Genomic DNA, 18,503 nt, shown 5'->3' on the forward strand with positions numbered 1-18,503 from the left:
GAGGAGAAGACAGTGGAAAATGTCAACTGTACAGTGTTACTCTGTGGACACAAACTGATCAACTGTTCATTTGACTGATTTCTATAGAAATCATCTTCCAAGGTGTTACCTAGTGAAGGAAACATGTTGTATTAAAGTTCTGTTCCAGAGTCAAATATCCATCATTCGGAAAATATCACACAATGACAAAAACATACGTACCTACAAGAGCTGAAAACAGTGAAATGACAGCCAGTGTTTCCATGGTTACACAAGTGAAATGTGCTGTAAGTGAATGCTGAGTTTGAATAAGTGTAGAGTGGTTTTGTGAGTTGTGTTTGGTCTGATGTTCACAGCTGGAATCAAACAGCTCTCTGCCATGCAGCCACCTCTGCAGTCAGTAGGAGGAGACTCATATGTCAAATGACATTCATTTGTAAAACTCTTCATCACAACTGTGTCTCATGAGGGAAAAGAATCCAGACTGTTTGATAAGAAACCACTGAAGTTTAACAGTGTGTGACTCCCTCTAGTGGATGTTGTGGAGTATTCTGTTGTCTTTGCTCCAAAGGTTTTTGTACAGAGTTTTGGTGTTTCCTGTCACTGTGGGCTGCAGAGCACAGTAGTACACAGCAGAGTCAGACAGCTGCAGCTTCTGGATCTTCAGAGGAACTGATGTCCCGTTAACTGTAGCATCAAATCTGTCTTTCTGGAACTCTGCAGCATTATCTCCTCCACCAGACTTGTAACGCCGCAGCATAAACTTTGGAGAATCATTTACTTCTTGTTTGTACCAGAACAAAGGGCGATTTCCACTGGTCTTAAATGTACAAGCAAGTGTAACTGTGTCTCCTTCAGCAGCAATGACATCTCCTGTTGGCTGGGTCACGCTGTCTTGTCCTTTACACTCTGGGGAAGAACAGAACATGCAGAGGAAGAGATGAATCAATAAAGATGATTGATTAAAGGAGAACAATCAGCAGCTTTAAAGAGTTACCTAGCAGACACTGACACATCTAGAATAGTCTGTTTTTTAATCATTGCTGACTGTCAGACTGAACCACATCTTTTTTTTCTAAAAAAATATACATGGAGGCAGAAATGACCTATTTCCTTTATGATGGACATTAAAAGCACTTATAGTTCAGTTCTGTGTTAAAAACTGTTGAGAAAGGAAACACATTCTGCTTTCTGTCTTACCAAAGAAAAGAGCAGCGAGAATAATCCACAGCCAATGTTCCATCTCTACAACAAGGTTTAAATCAACAGGAGAAACTATCTGATGTTCAACATTCAGTCTGAGAATTGTTCTCTTCACAGCAGCAGTTATTATTGACAGAATGGTTGAACACAGTGCAGAAGTAGTGCACCGCCTACTTGATAATGTGGCCCTCTAGTGGAGGTAAAAAGTTCAGTACAACAGTGTGGAAAAAAGGCTTCCAGCAGCTTGTCAGTGTGTCAGCTTGTGTTTTTGTACAGAGACTGTGGGTTTGCTGTCACTGTGGGCCTCACAGCACAGTAGTACAGAGCAGAGTCTGTCACTGCAGCAGAGGAGATCTGCAGATGGATTTGTTTGTCTTTCACTGTAATCTCCAGTCCAGGTTTTGGATTTGTTACTTTTCCAGAAGCTGAGTGTGAGATAAGGAGCTCTGGTGGTTTTCCTGGATATTGTCGATACCAGAAGAAATAATCACCAGAGTAAAGTTTTGGGTATTTATAGGACAGAGTAACAGTGCTGCCCTCCAAACTGTTCTCTTCATTCTTGACTGCAGTGAGTTCTTCACAGCTGACACCTACATGAAAATATTTAAATCCAGAAGTTAGTGAACAAATGTACATTTTCTTGGGCTTCTTGTTCTGTGCTTCAGTAACTATGTAGCTGCTTTAATTACATTATCAGATATGAATGTTCTTCTCATTTAATTTAAGTCCAAGAGATTAATTAAAATGTGACTTACCAGTGAATATACAGAGGAGCAGAGCTGGCACTAAAAGCAACATGTTCAAAGATAAACAGCTCAGTAATCCTCAAAGTCAACTTTCTGAAGTCTGCTTACTTTCTGATGGGGACAGCTGGGCTTCTCCCATCTGTAGAGGAAGCCCCTCCTCCTTTAATGACATCACTGTGACATCACTGATCCCAGCAGGGGACAGTGTATACTGATATATTTGTAAGGACAGAACTCCCCATGCACAACCAGTATTTTCAGTCGGTCGCAGGAACATATAAGGTGAAAATCAAAATTACCCACCACACACTGAGATGACTTTACTGTGACTTTATTAGGAGCGAACAACACGTTTCGCCTGTAGCTTCTTCAGGTTCCCTCAGCACAACTGCTGAGTACTGACAGGTCTGAGTCACATGACTAATTATCACAGTCTTCATTTTTTCAAAGTGAACATTTTACAAAGGGCGTGACAATAAAAATATGTACATATTACAAAAAACATGACATGATTAATGTTACACAAAGTTACAAGAATTACACCATTTTACATTATTAAACTTCATTACCCCCTGTTAACAACTGACTGAATAGGATGAGCTAAATTCCCTTAGCAGAATGGACTATAGATCCTACAGCTGTCCCTGTACATCACTAAATGGGAAGGGTGAGTGCCAGGGGCCCTAGTGGTTCATCTCTCCCTAAGAGTCCAAATAGCTTGTGGAGAGAAATATGAGTTAATATATATATATGTCTTAGACAAAAACTCAAATCCTGTGTATCATAAAGTTATAAAGTTCTGATCAAGATACAGTGATCAGTGAAATTATACAGAGGAAAAATACACTTTATTTTTATTAACACAACTAACAGCAACTGTAACAGTAAACTTGAGTGGAATAATTATTACTGTTGTTAATTATAATTGGCTAGTGAGCAAAGGGTTCTTCTTATAATGGGTATTGGACTAAGCTTATTTTTGATTAAGTTATTGTGTTTAGTTACAATAGCCTATCACTAATGACTGTTTCATTTTCATCTTCCAGTTCATCCATTTGCCAGTACCCTTTATTTCTATCCACAAAGCCACAGAAAAGCATTTCCAACCTCATGTCAACAGATTCAAAAAGTAGTTTTCACTGACATTTACTTGCCACAAAGTTTAGTTCACATGTTTATTTCTAGTGTTTTTACACCTAATAATCTAATATTATCAGCCCTGGCCAGCTGTTTTGTTATGTGACGATCCATCATTAGCTAAAGGGACCAGTAACATTGAAATGGTGCTGTGTCTCAGCCTTAAATGTTTTAGATCAACTACCAGTAGAATCTCTCCAGTGACAGATATGTTTCCACTGTAACTGTATGAACATGTACTGAAATGTGAAGCCCAGGTATTTTTACCATTATGTTAGTTATGCAGAATGAGTACATAATCATGTTAACTCATTAACTATCGTCCACACCACTGATAAACCGTTACACTAGCTAGCCTCATGGCTAACAAGCAGAGGAAAGTTACTGGTATTTAGTTTTTATGGGCGGGCTCACACCCCGCACTGTATCCCCAGTGAATAAGAGAAATAAAACCTTATTTTCTGATTGTTTTGTGGTGGTTTTAAAGCACAAATAAAAAACCATAACACAGATGATTAATAACTATCTATCTAATATCTAATATATCTATCTTAACGAGTATATTTCTGCAGATCTTTATTATCAAGGTCATCAATACTCGCTGAAATGTTATCGTGAATATCTTTTCTCTTCTCTCTATGTATTCCATACTCTCTGACTTTACACAAAACATGGAGAAACCTACATATATACATCATTCATCTACCAATTATGTGCCTGATTTTATATTTTGCATATTTGTGTAATATATCTACATTACGTATCCACAACTGAAGGAAAACAACCAAATTTAATGGGAAGTTAACTGTTGTACGTATTATGTATAGAATGAATAACTCACCAAATTGAAAAAAGAGTTAAAGAAAATATAGAAAGGAAAATATAGAAGGGCCAGTAAAACTCTGATCTACTGGCCAAGTGGGCCAGACACTGGTGATTTGCTCAGGAGTGGCACACCTGTACTTGATGCAGGACCACGCTTGACCATATGTTTGTCACTCAAACTGTTTTGGGTGGCCGTTACTTGAAATATTGCTGTTCAACTGAGTTACTAAAACAACTTTTAGTTGTTTGCCCCGGCATCAGAAGTGAACAATTGAAAGCGGTGTATAGCAAAGACTAGTTCATAGTTTTTAACCGTTGTGGAAAATGTTACAAAGCAGTGAGCAGGACTGCTTCATGGTAATATAGTATTTTTATGATTTTAAATTAAATACTTTCATTTGTCGGGTATTTTAATTAGCTGGATCAGCAAAAAACAGGCATACCTGTCCAAAAAAGATGTCCAAAATGGTATATTGTGCTAACGAGTCTCTTAAAATTAGAAATTAGATAGAAGACTTGTCATTTTCGCATAATCTTTTTACATTGTATAAGCTGACTATGTCAGTTAAAGGAGTTAAAACTTGAACTTTAAAATTAATGTCTGATATAATTTATTTTCCAATTTTAACCTGATTCCACCAGGTTGTCGGCTGTGGTTGGATCAGTGTCTCATTACAGTACAACACCAGTGAGAAACACCTGTGTGAACTGAAGCTGTATCTAATCACACATTAGTATTCAGTTCTGAGTCTTATCCGGCTTTTGATCATATTCAGGATATGACGGTTACATGGAACATTAGGAACCTGGTTATACATATCCCTGTATACATTATTCTAACAGGATACTGATTTCTGATCATGTGTGTCCAGTTGTGTCCTAATTCCTCAACATCCCAGCCTAATTTCTCTACCAACAGAGAATATTAACAAATCTGGAACAGATGTTTACATGCTACACTTCCCTAGTTTTATTTCAGGTAACATTTCCAGGTTTCTTAAACCAGGATATGATGTTTACTTGTGCAATACTAAATGGGAATCTCTAAAAACACCATCACAACCAGGATACTGGTGCACATGTAAGTGCACTCTCTGTCCACTTGATGGCAGTGAAGTTCAACACAAAGAGTAGTTGAAGTGTGTAAATGTTCATTGAGGAGCTGTCAGGTTTTTGTACAGAGACTGTGGGTTTCCTGTCACTGTGGGCCTCACAGCACAGTAGTACAGAGCAGAGTCTGTCACTGCAGCAGAGGAGATCTGCAGATCAACATGTGTCTCTGTTTTGTTAATGTGAGCTGAGAAATCAGAAACAGTTGGATGAATCGATCCGTCCTCTGTGATGTAGAGCAGGAACTCTGGTCTGGATCTCTGGTATTGTCGGTACCACTGGATATTGTAGATAGAACCCTCATATTTACAGGTCAGGTTGATGTTTCCTCCCTCTGCAACACGTTCTTCAGTATTTTCTGGCTTTATGCTGTTCATGGAACCCATGGCTGCAAAATGAGTCATTCATGTCAGTTAGTCTGCAAGAGATTTTAAAAGAGACTCAACAGAGGTTCTTGACTGTTACTGTCATCTTTCATCATTTTTAAATACATTAAAAACCCAACATGTTCTTTCTGTTTGTGAATTTACTTCCACAAAATCATCCAGCTATGAAAAACAGATATCTGGTTAATACATCAGGTAAAATGAGACTTTCATCTCTGTTCTAACACTCACCTATAAAGTGAGATAAAAGTATAAAGAGGTAAAGCAACATGTCTTTGGAGTTGTTGAAACCAAACAGACAGCAGATGATCAATGTTCTTCCACTGCAGTAGAATGAAGAAACTAAACAGCCTCTCTGCTGCACAGCCCTTCTCCTCAGCATCAAGCTGATTGGGATTTTACTTCCTCAAACGTTTGTGCTCTGCAGACAGAAAGAATCTCATTGGTTGAGTTGAACCTCAGTGGGCAGGGCCAGGAAATCACCGCTGTAGGTTGTTGAACCACCAATGACATCATGAACTTCATCACAGTTTAACACGGCTTTCAGTTCTGTTAAGTTTGAGTTGAACACTGAGATCCATCAGCCTCCTGACAAACTCATCATATTTACTTGGAGCTCCTGACAGTTATCTCAGGCCAAACACTCGCTCCAACTATTTAAAATGTCAGAAAATGTCTTTCTGTGTGCATGAAAAAGAACAGCTTGCCTGAACTAAAACTTGTTACTGATTATGTTTGTTATATTTCTGTGTCATGGAAGCAGCAGGAGACGTTCTGTTGTTCAGGAGGACTGTGTGGAAAAAGCAGTGCTGGACCAGCACAAAGGGGAGATTCTGTTAAAACAGTTTCCCACCATGAAACTAGAGGCCTCAGTGTTATACGATACAGCAAACACTCCCTCAGTGTTTGGAATAGATCTGTTGTTGTTTGTTTCATTGCTGGACTTCTGCTGTGTGATTTGGTTTCATGGTGTTGAATGGAAAACTCCTCTAAAGTGTCATTTATATACATCATTTAAATCTGTTTAGTAGACAAAACATTTATTTCCATGAATCAGTTACATATGATGTCATTCTAATCTGATACCTTGAATTTTTAATAAGAGTTTGTTTTTCAGTGTTTTCAGTGTTCATTTATTATGTTTGATGGTGTCTTGTGTTTGAAGCATCATCCAGCTGGTTTGTCATTGATGTGGATTTGCTGCTCATGTGAATCCTCCCACAGTGTTTCATTAGCAGCTGTAACCACAGTGACTCTGATAAAACAGGAATTAGCAGAATCCATCTGATATGAAGCTGTGGTTTGAATACCACTTCCCTCCTCTTTGAAGAGTAGTCAGATATCTGTTTTCAGGTTTTTGTACAGCCTCTTCTACACTTTCTATCACTGTGTGTCTAGAGCACAGTAGTAGAGAGCTGTGTCTGCCAGGGTTAGATTCTGTATGGTCAGCTCAGTTGATGTATCTGATGTTTGAGATTTATATCGTTTATCAGGAATATATTCACTTGTGTATCCCTTTGCTCCTTTCCAGAGTATAAACTGAGGTGCCTGAAGGTCAGAATGATGTTTGTACCAATCAAGAGTAACATGATCATCATCTGTCTCATAGGTACATGTGAGTGTGACAGATTCTCCTTCTCTTCTACTGACTTCATCTTGTTCAGGAGAGATTGTGTCTCCAGCTATTAGTCCTGGAAAAAGTAGAGAAAATGAAGCCATTAGACTAACATTGTTCATGAGGCTGAGAGGAGAAGACAGTGGAAAATGTCAACTGTACAGTGTTACTCTGTGGACACAAACTGATCAACTGTTCATTTGACTGATTTCTATAGAAATCATCTTCCAAGGTGTTACCTAGTGAAGGAAACATGTTGTATTAAAGTTCTGTTCCAGAGTCGAATACCCATCATTTGGAAAATATCACACAATGACAAAAACATACGTACCTACAAGAGCTGAAAACAGTGAAATGACAGCCAGTGTTTCCATGGTTACACAAGTGAAATGCTGTAAGTGAATGTTGAGTTTGAATAAGTGTTGAGTGGTTTTGTGAGTTGTGTTTGGTCTGATGTTCACAGCTGGAATCAAACAGCTCTCTGCCATGCAGCCACCTCTGCAGTCAGTAGGAGGAGACTCATATGTCAAATGACATTCATTTGTAAAACTCTTCATCACAACTGTGTCTCATGAGGGAAAAGAATCTAGACTGTTTGATAAGAAACCACTGAAGTTTAACAGTGTGTGACTCCCTCTAGTGGATGTTGTGGAGTATTCTGTTGTCTTTGTTCCAAAGGTTTTTGTACAGAGTTTTGGTGTTTCCTGTCACTGTGGGCTGCAGAGCACAGTAGTACACAGCAGAGTCAGACACTGCAGCAGAGGAGATCTGCAGATGAACACGTTTCTCTTTCTCTGTTATGTTAATGTGAGCTGAGAAATCAGAAACAGTTGGATAAATCGATCCGTCCTCTGTGATGTAGAGCAGGAACTCTGGTCTGGATCTCTAGTATTGTCGGTACCACTGGATATTGTAGATAGAACCCTCATATTTACAGGTCAGGTTGATGTTTCCTCCCTCTGCAACATGTTCTTCAGTATTTTCTGGCTTTATGCTGTTCATGGAACCCATGGCTGCAAAATGAGTCATTCATGTCAGTTAGTCTGCAAGAGATTTTAAAAGAGACTCAACAGAGGTTCTTGACTTTTACTGTCATCTTTCATCATTTTAAAATGCATTAAAAACCCAACATGTTCTTTCTGTTTGTGAATTTACTTCCACAAAATCATCCAGCTATGAAAAACAGATATCTGGTTAATACATCAGGTAAAATGAGACTTTCATCTCTGTTCTAACACTCACCTATAAAGTGAGATAAAAGTATAAAGAGGTAAAGCAACATGTCTTTGGAGTTGTTGAAACCAAACAGACAGCAGATGATCAATGTTCTTCCACTGCAGTAGAATGAAGAAACTAAACAGCCTCTCAGCTGCACAGCCCTTCTCCTCAGCATCAAGCTGATTGGGATTTTACTTCCTCAAACATTTGTGCTCTGCAGACAGAAAGAATCTCATTGGTTGAGTTGAAACTCAGTGGGCGGGGCCAGGAAATCACCTCCATAGGTTGTTGAACCATCAATGACATCATGAACTTCATCACAGTTTAACACGGCTTTCAGTTCTGTTAAGTTTGAGTTGAACACTGAGATCCATCAGCCTCCTGACAAACTCATCATATTTACTTGGAGCTCCTGACAGTTATCTCAGGCCAAACACTTGCTGCAACTATTTAAAATGTCAGAAAATGTCTTTCTGTGTGCATGAAAAAGAACAGCTTGCCTGAACTAAAACTTGTTGCTGATTATGTTCGTTATATTTCTGTGTCACGGAAGCAGCAGAATCAAAACAACAGGAGGTGAAACCTCAGAATCTACGGTCATGAGTTGAGGGTCAAGCCAAGGAGAGCATGAGAGCATAAACCAGGAGCTTTCTTCCAATGGGAATTTTTCAAGCTCAGACCGGCCGATTTACTCATCATTACAAGATCCAGACTCCAGCTCCTCACCACAGCACATCAGACTCCATTCTCTGTAAGAAGCCACCCCAGAGAGCAAGCAAGTATTCATACAAAACCTTCATCAACTTGCTTAAACCCTGCTGCTTTCATGATTTGTCATTTCAATTGACAATTCAAAATTAAGCTGTTATACCATTGATTTGACTCACTGCTTCTCAGGTAACAGTCATCTCATCTGTTTATCAGGTCTCTCATACCAACTACACAATAGATAACTCTGCATCATGCATTTCAATCATTCACTAGACATAGCCTTGTGTACCAGTTTCTCTTTCCCTCTTGTGTCTTGTCTGTAAAATGTTGTAGTGTTTAGTACTATTATTAGTAATAAATGTGAATGTAGCTAAAGTGAACTTGTTTCTATTGTCTTGTGCTTGCATCTCAGTCACTTAACCTGAAAAGACCTTATACTTTTGCAAAATCATAATTAAATTTAGAAACAATCATAATTCTAATTGACCTCTCTTGTGTGGCCAACAAGGAGGACTATTTCCCTGTTATTATACCTACTCTAATATGAGTTATGTCACTGGATGAGTAGTTTCATGTTGGAGTTGTGCATAATAAAAACTCATAATTCATAAAGATATTTAGCGCACAAATTCCTACAAAGAAATTATGACAGACATTTTTTACAATATTTTGGAATTTTTTAGACAAAACAATTTATCGATTAATGGATATTAAAGATCAGCAGATTAATAATGAAAATAATGGTTAGTTGCAGCTCTAGTTTGCAATGTGATGGACCAATCACACACTGTATAAACTGTGTGAAGACATAAAAGTTTTTAAAAGCAGTCTGTTGTCAAAAAGGCTGTGATTGATCTTTCATAACTCCACAACACTTATATAATTCAACCAGAAAGAGATTCGGATGCTTCTTAAACTACAAAAGACTGAAATACAACTTTGTGTCTCTTCTTTGACAAGATATAAAGTTATAAAGCTGAAACCTGCGTGACCTTTAGTCAGAAACAGTTTAGATTCAGAAAGAGAATTGGCATTAAAGGAACAAAAGTTATTTAACAAATATTGTTGTTTCATTGCTGAACTTCTGCTGTGTGATTTGGTTTCATGCTGTTGAATGGAAAACTCCTCTAAAGTGTCATTTATATACATCATTTAAATCTGTTCAGTAGACAAAACATTAATTCCCATGAATCAGTTACATATGATGTCATTCTAATCTGATACCTTGAATTTTTAATAAGAGTTTGTTTTACAGTGTTTTCAGTGTCCATTTATTTTGTTTGATGGTGTCTTGTGTTTGAAGCATCATCCAGCTGGTTTGTCATTGATGTGGATTTGCTGCTCATGTGAATCCTCCCACAGTGTTTCATTAGCAGCTGTAACCACAGTGACTCTGATAAAACAGGAATTAGCAGAATCCATCTGATATGAAGCTGTGGTTTGAATACCACTTCCCTCCTCTTTGAAGAGTAGTCAGATATCTGTGTTCAGGTTTTTGTACAGCCTCTTCTACACTTTCTATCACTGTGTGTCTAGAGCACAGTAGTAGAGAGCTGTGTCTGCCAGGGTTAGATTCTGTATGGTCAGCTCAGTTGTTGTATCTGATGTTTGGGATTTATATCGTTTATCAGGAATATATTCACCATCCTCTGATTTTCCTCCTTTCCAGAGTATAGACTGAGGTGCCTGAAGGTCAGAATAATGTCTGTACCAGTTAAGTTCAGGTAAAGTATAACTTGTGTCATAGGTGCATGTGAGTGTGACAGATTCTCCTTCTCTTCCACTGACTTCATCTCATTCAGGAGAGATTGTGTCTCCAGCTATTAGTCCTGGAAAAAGTAGAGAAAATGAAGCCATTAGACTAACATTGTTCATGAGGCTGAGAGGAGAAGACAGTGGTAAATGTCAACTGTACAGTGTTACTCTGTGGACACAAACTGATCAACTGTTCATTTGACTGATTTCTATAGAAATCATCTTCCAAGGTGTTACCTAGTGAAGGAAACATGTTGTATTAAAGTTCTGTTCCAAAGTCAAATATCCATCGTTTGGAAAATATCACACAATGACAAAAACATACGTACCTACAAGAGCTGAAAACAGTAAAATGACAGCCAGTGTTTCCATGGTTACACAAGTGAAATGTGCTGTAAGTGAATGTTGAGTTTGAATAAATGTTGAGTGGTTTTGTGAGTTGTGTTTGGTCTGATGTTCACAGCTGGAATCAAACAGCTCTCTGCCATGCAGCCACCTCTGCAGTCAGTAGGAGGAGACTCATATGTCAAATGACATTCATTTGTAAAACTCTTCATCACAACTGTGTTTCATGAGGGAAAAGAATCTAGACTGTTTGATAAGAAACCACTGAAGTTTAACAGTGTGTGACTCCCTCTAGTGGATGTTGTGGAGTATTCTGTTGTCTTTGCTCCAAAGGTTTTTGTACAGATTTTTGGTGTTTCCTGTCACTGTGGGCCGCAGAGCACAGTAGTACACAGCAGAGTCAGACACTGCAGCAGAGGAGATCTGCAGTTTGACTCCACGCTTGTCTTCAAACAGTCCAGTAAAGAACTTTTTTTCTGACTTGAGAGAATCTGCTGGTCTTGTGATGTTACTGCCTGAGATGTACATGAGGAACTCTGGTGGTTTTCCTGGATATTGTCGATACCAGCAGAAATAATCATTGCCATCAGCTTCTTTGGAGTAGTTGTAGGACAGAGTAACAGTGCTGCCTTCTAAACTGTTCTCTTCATTGTTGACTGGAGTGAGTTCTTGACAGCTGACACCTAAAGGAAGAGATAACTCTGTTATAACATGTTGTCAAAGACTCATAACATGAATACATACAACTTCATGCTCAGTTTTCAATCAAACATCAATAGAAGTAAATATGAAGTGTGTCACCTACCTGTTAGTGTGATCAGAAACAAAGTTGAAAACAGACTTAATTGCATTGACACCATCTTGAAGATAAGAAGAAACTGTCTGTGTTGTTTAGTATGAAACACCACAGTGAAAGTTTGTGTCTTTCTGTACTTCAGTGACAGTTTTGCTCCTCCCTTAATCTCCTCCTCCCTGCTCTCACAGCTCTGACTAATAATGTGTTCAATGTGCTTTTCATATCACATTATACTGATTAGCTCATAGCTAATAGCATTACACTGATTGACAGCTGACAGTTTTACCACATGCAGTTAATGACTGTGTTGTATATTGATTGAGTCCTTTAGGATAAAACAGCAGTGAGGAGAAAGTGGACCCTTGGTGGGAGCCTCTCAGCTGTTAGTGTTGTTGTCAGAAGAGTTACTGTGTGATACTCTCTCAGTGATGTGAACCATACTTCATAGCTATCAGGACAGTCTACATCATTCTTCTATCTTTCTGCCTTCATTGTTCTTTCATTTTTCTCACCAGTGAAAAGAATCTCGACTGTTTGGTAACAAACCACTGAAGTTTAACAGTGTGTGACTCCCTCTAGTGGAGTGAGTTCTTCACAGCTGACACCTAAAGGAAGAGATAACTTGATGTTAAACACAAAGTTAAAATCAGATTATCTGCTCCACAAGTTTCTCACACTGTTAAAGACATTTATTATTCCTGTATTGTTTCACCTCCCTTTTAGTACGGTCACAAAAAACAACAAAATATCACAACAATGCAGTGACAACATCTGACAGAAAGTATCTGTGTTTAGTGGTTCAGGTATCGACTGCCTCTGACAACGGGAGTCTTCTTCTGTTCTCTTCTTCTGTGAGTCACCCCTCCCTCCACCTATTCCTCCTCTCATGCCAATGTTATAAGCACCAAGACAAGACCTCTATATCTGTCTCTCTGTATATGTATGTATCTGTTTATTTGTTTGTTTGAAGCCCACAAAGATAAACCCGTTACTATGTCATCGTTCTCCAGACTAAATGTATTAAACTGCTGAATAATTAGAGACTTAGAGAAACTCATCATGCACGAAGGAAACTAGGAATCTCACATGAGACATTGTGGGACACTTTAATTAATATTCATGTTTACATAAATCTTGGTATACATATGAACTACATTTTAATATAAAAATAGTACATTTATACAATAAATATATATTCTGACTATTGAACTGTATGTAGAGTATTTTAACTAACATGCATATCCTGCACCATGGTAACACACTGTGAACCAGTCCTTCCACTGAACACACAGACAAAACTGATATCTATTCTACATCTAACTGCAGGTGAGACGCAAACAAGTTGAACTCCCAAAGAGTCAAAGTAACAGAGTGTTACTGAGCTTAGTGAGTGTAATGTAATTAGTGAGAGTAAAGTTGTAATCCCTTACACTTCAAGGTAGTGAAAAACAGTCATCACATTCCTATAACATGAAACATGAAACTCACCTCAACAACCACAAATATGTAGAACCCACCTGGGTGATGCACAGCAGCCATTTTCACCAGAACGCTCACCACACATCATCTTGAAGTGGAGAGGAAGGGAATCATTGAGCCAGTTACACTGGGGGATGATCAGGTGGCCAGATGGAGAGAGTCAGGTTGGGAATTTTACCAGGAAACTGGAGTCACATGGGAGCTTTAACGACCACCGTGAGTCAGGACTTCAGTTTAACGTCTCATCTGAAGGACGGCGTCTCCTACAGCACAGTGTACCGTTACTGCACTGGGGTAGCAGGATTTATTAGAACCAGAGGGAAGACTGGCCCCTACTGGCCCACCAACACCACTTCCAGCAGCAACTTAGCTTTTCCAGGAGGTCTCCCATTGAAGTATTAACCAAACCCACGCCTGCTTAGCTTCAGTCATTCAGCAGAAACAGGGTACATGTTGGTATGGCTGCTGAATGCTCAGTCTTACTGCCCAAAACTACACACATGTAATATTAATAACCTGATCAGATATCAAATAAACCATGTTGGATTTCCAAAAAGTCTTCCAGATTAAACACCAGAATACATCGTAGGTCCATGCCCTCCAGAATGACACGTAAGTATTTTTTTAAAGTCACTATAAGGACAAAATTGTTGTTTCAAAAATCAAACCTTTTTATGATGTGACCACACGATGGTTAAGGTTTGATTAGGTTAGGGCACTAAAACAACTTGGATAGGGAAACGTTGTACTTTGTTTTAAAAAATACTAGTTGGTAAAATACTCTGACTCTTTTAAACCTGCTGCTGCCTCTTTATTTGTCTTTGAATAAATGAATGTTTTACATCTGCTGCAGACTCACTTTCTTTCTGAACATATAAAAGGTTCATTTTTGTGAACCTGCTGCTGCTCCTTTAATATTTCTATTATAAACTGAGAATGAATATTTGAAAAACTGATTTTTTGTTTTCTTTTTAGAATTTATTTCCTCTTGAATATAAATTGATAAGTTTGTGTCTTTTGGTGCTCTGCAGCTGTCAGAGGTCAGATGTAAAGATGGTGGAGTTGTTGTGGAAGCTTCAGTTTTTATGAATCAGCTGATTCTAAAGCTTCAGCTGTTAAAGTGATTCTGTTGAGTTTTTCATGTGTGAAGATATAAACGAGCAGTGATTTCAGAGTTTTAATGCTTCAGTGTGTATTTGGGGTGAAGCTCAACATGTTGTCAAGGATAGTGAACAATGGAAGGAGCTGATTGTGACCTGATGGCCAACAGGGAACAAAGAGGATGAAGTCAGTCAGTCAGTGTCCATTTATAAATACCTGAAGACAACATGAAGTCAGTGACCATATCTCATTCACACTCGTAGTTCAAACAGTGGAGGCAGCAGACACCCTTGTTGAATGTCTAATGGAAACAGCTCATGATAAAAACTGACAGTATGAAACAAACATTCACATATTTTCATTACATTCACTTTTTAACCCGACGAGTAACTTCAGGTTTTTGTTCAACACACAGTTTTATGTCACTTTATGTTTGATGGTGTCTTGTGTTTGAAGCATCATCCAGCTGGTTTGTCATTGATGTGGATTTGCTGCTCATGTGAATCCTCCCACAGTGTTTCATTAGCAGCTGTAACCACAGTGACTCTGATAAAACAGGAATTAGCAGAATCCATCTGATATGAAGCTGTGGTTTGAATACCACTTCCCTCCTCTTTGAAGAGTAGTCAGATATCTGTGTTCAGGTTTTTGTACAGCCTCTTCTACACTTTCTATCACTGTGTGTCTACAGCACAGTAGTAGAGAGCAGAGTCTGACACTGCAGCAGAGGAGATCTGCAGATGGATTTGTTTTTCCTTCACTGAAATCCCCAGTCCAGAGATGGGAGAATTTAATGTTCTTCCAGTTCCTGAATGAGAGATGATGAATTCTGGTGGTTTTCCTGGATATTGTCGATACCAGTAAAAATAATCACTACCACCTGGTTTTGTGTAGTATGTGTAGGACAGAGTAACAGTGCTGCCTTCTAAACTGTTCTCTTCATTGTTGACTGGAGTGAGTACTTGACAGCTGACACCTAAAGGAAGAGATAACTCTGTTATAACATGTTGTCAAAGTTTCAATGAATGATTCAGAATTTAAAAAATACAGGAATGAAATATAACATACCTGTTAGAATTACAAGAAAAAACACAGGCAATACATAATAGTCCAATGCCAGCATGTTGAATGAAGGTAATGTTTGTGGTTTGTGTATTGAACTCTGCTGAATATGGAAGTTCGTCTCTCTTCTATAGTTCAGTAACAGCTTAGCTCCTCCCTGAATCTCTCCGTCTCTTCTTAGATCTGTATTTTCATTTCTCTCGGTTACTCTTCCTCCTGGTTAACAGACTGGTTACATTTATAACTGGAGTTGCAGAAAGGTAGCTGATCACCTTCTCAGGCTTTACAAACACAAAAAGGACTTGATTGTTTGCTTCAAACGTGGAGACGACATTATTTCATCACTATTCAACTTAACTCAGCTGATGATGAAAGTAAAACACAGCATCAAATATTATACCCAGACTATGAGCAGTAAGATTAACATCAACAGACAGTTTCAGCAGGATTTACTTTACTTACTTACACCACTTTCCACACATATTCCACTGCAGCTTGTATATTATGTAACAATATGATAACCATGTTATTCATATACTGAATATTTTACTCAAATATATTGTTCACATTCTTAAAACAGTTTTGTATTTGGGCAGTTATGAAGAGTGCCTCATAAAAATAGTTGGTTCACAGAGTTTAATGTGAGCTCTATTAGATATCAGAGGATTTGCTGTAACACTCAGTTATGATGTTATTGTTTATATAAATAATACATGTTTTATCTGTAGTGTTTCATTTTCTGATGTTTTTATCACCACTACAAGAAATCTAGACTGTTTGATAAGAAACCACTGAAGTTTAACAGTTTCAGTACTAAAGATAAAAAGTTGAAAGCGCTCTCTCTTACTCCAATGTATCATTTTCAACAACCAAACTAATAGTTTACATCTTGATCATTTCAAAAATCGCCCGTTAGCAAGAGTGTAAAACTTTAGTTTCACTGTATTAAAATAAAAAAATTAAAATTTCTGGACCGAAACCTTCAGGTTGTGTGAACCAGTTTCAGTTTGAAGGATAAACAGCAGCAGAGAGAGAGAGAGAGAGAGAGAGAGAGAGAGAGAGAGGGGACACCTTTAGTGGATGTTCCTCAAACATTTGTTGTTTAATATCTTGAAGTTTAACAGTGTGTGACTCCCTCTAGTGGATGTTGTGGAGTATTCTGTTGTCTTTGCTCCAAAGGTTTTTGTACAGAGTTTTGGTGTTTCCTGTCACTGTGGGCTGCAGAGCACAGTAGTACACAGCAGAGTCAGACACTGCAGCAGAGGAGATCTGCAGATCAACTCGATTTCTCTCATTATTCCGTTTAACAGTCAGTCGAGGGTCTGCAGGTTTTGCATTCATCACAGTAGATGTTGATTCAATGATCAGGAGAAGGAACTGAGGAGCTGATCCAGGATCTTGTCGATACCACTGAAGACTATAAGCTTTAACTGAATAGTTACAGGACAGAGTAACACTACGGCCCTCTGATGAAAACACTTCAGCACTGCTGGCAGTAATATCATCTTCCAAGGTGTTACCTAGTGAAGGAAACATGTTGTATTAAAGTTCTGTTCCAGAGTCAAATATCCATCATTTGGAAAATATCACACAATGACAAAAACATACGTACCTACAAGAGCTGAAAACAGTAAAATGACAGCCAGTGTTTCCATGGTTACACAAGTGAAATGCTGTAAGTGAATGTTGAGTTTGAATAAGTGTTGAGTGGTTTTGTGAGTTGTGTTTGGTCTGATGTTCACAGCTGGAATCAAACAGCTCTCTGCCATGCAGCCACCTCTGCAGTCAGTAGGAGGAGACTCATATGTCAAATGACATTCATTTGTAAAACTCTTCATCACAACTGTGTCTCATGAGGGAAAAGAATCTAGACTGTTTGATAAGAAACCACTGAAGTTTAACAGTGTGTGACTCCCTCTAGTGGATGTTGTGGAGTATTCTGTTGTCTTTGCTCCAAAGGTTTTTGTACAGAGTTTTGGTGTTTCCTGTCACTGTGGGCTGCAGAGCACAGTAGTACACAGCAGAGTCAGACAGCTGCAGCTTCTGGATCTTCAGAGGAACTGATGTCCCGTTAACTGTAGCATCAAATCTGTTTTTCTGGAACTCTGCAGCATTATCTTCAGCTCCATAATTATTACGGTGCAAAATATACTTCGGGAAACCATTTACTTCCTGTTTGTACCAGAATAAGTATGGACCTGTGTTACTGGTCTTAAATGTACAAGCAAGTGTAACTGTGTCTCCTTCAGCAGCAATGACATCTCCTGTTGGCTGGGTCACACTGTCTTGTCCTTTACACTCTGGGGAAGAACAGAACATGCAGAGGAAGAGATGAATCAATAAAGATGATAGATTAAAGGAGAATAATCAGCAGCTTTAAAGAGTTACCTAGCCAGAGAGTCAGAATCAGGATGTTTCTCAGCCAGTGTTTCATGTCTGTAGTGAGAGGGGAGGAGAGAGAGGAAGAACATTGATACTCTGATGGATCTGGGCCTTCACATCATTGGCCCTTCCTCTTTATCATCTGCTGAGGAACTCTCAACATTTACATCACATTTACATTTCAGCTGTTTAGCTGACGCTCTTTTCCAGAGCAGCTCATCATGAGGAGATTGAACCTGTTAATTAACCTAACCAACCTAAACATCAGAAGTGTATAGTGCTTTCAGGTCTGACAGCTGCTAAGAGGTGTTGGAGGCCCCCAAACACTCTGACCATCAGACAATGGGTTCTCTCTTTTCTTGATGTTATAATGATAAAAACGATATAAACGGGGATAAAGAGGTGAATTTGAATATGAGGCTCTCAGCTGCTGAGACATTGAAAGGCCTGTTGTGATTCCTGTTTCTGTCATGATCTTCTGCTGCCTGCTGTGTATTGATCCACACTCACTGTGATATGTTTCATTGTTACTTCAAAGGAGATGTTACATTATGTTCAATGGCTGAACATTATTAGTGTTTGTACTCTTGTTAAGAGATATTTTAAAAAGTATTTGATAAAAAAAATAAAGATTTCATTTGATCAGTGAATCA

General features: G+C 38.5%; 4 gene segments (V, D, J or C); all 4 read right to left on the minus strand.

Moving 5' to 3' along the window:
* Positions 1-565: 565 nt before the first annotated feature.
* LOC122993851 lies at positions 566-1,222 on the minus strand (the record flags this gene model as incomplete). The annotated part of the segment is given in 2 exon segments: positions 566-888; positions 1,180-1,222. Coding segments are annotated over 2 exon segments (366 nt in total), but the record flags the coding sequence as incomplete, so codon positions are not given.
* A 3,686-nt stretch (positions 1,223-4,908) lies between these two features.
* Positions 4,909-5,788, minus strand: LOC122993830. The segment is given in 2 exon segments: positions 4,909-5,388; positions 5,618-5,788. Coding segments are annotated over 2 exon segments (498 nt in total).
* Positions 5,789-11,384: 5,596 nt separating this feature from the next.
* On the minus strand, positions 11,385-15,570 carry LOC122993837 (the record flags this gene model as incomplete). The annotated part of the segment is given in 2 exon segments: positions 11,385-11,713; positions 15,475-15,570. Coding segments are annotated over 2 exon segments (384 nt in total), but the record flags the coding sequence as incomplete, so codon positions are not given.
* Positions 15,571-17,442: 1,872 nt separating this feature from the next.
* LOC122993847 lies at positions 17,443-17,902 on the minus strand (the record flags this gene model as incomplete). The annotated part of the segment is given in 2 exon segments: positions 17,443-17,768; positions 17,857-17,902. Coding segments are annotated over 2 exon segments (372 nt in total), but the record flags the coding sequence as incomplete, so codon positions are not given.
* Between the last annotated feature and the right edge of the window lie 601 nt (positions 17,903-18,503).

The sequence above is a fragment of the Thunnus albacares genome, chromosome 12, assembly GCF_914725855.1.
Source record: "Thunnus albacares chromosome 12, fThuAlb1.1, whole genome shotgun sequence".
Classification (NCBI taxonomy): Eukaryota; Metazoa; Chordata; class Actinopteri; order Scombriformes; family Scombridae; genus Thunnus; species Thunnus albacares.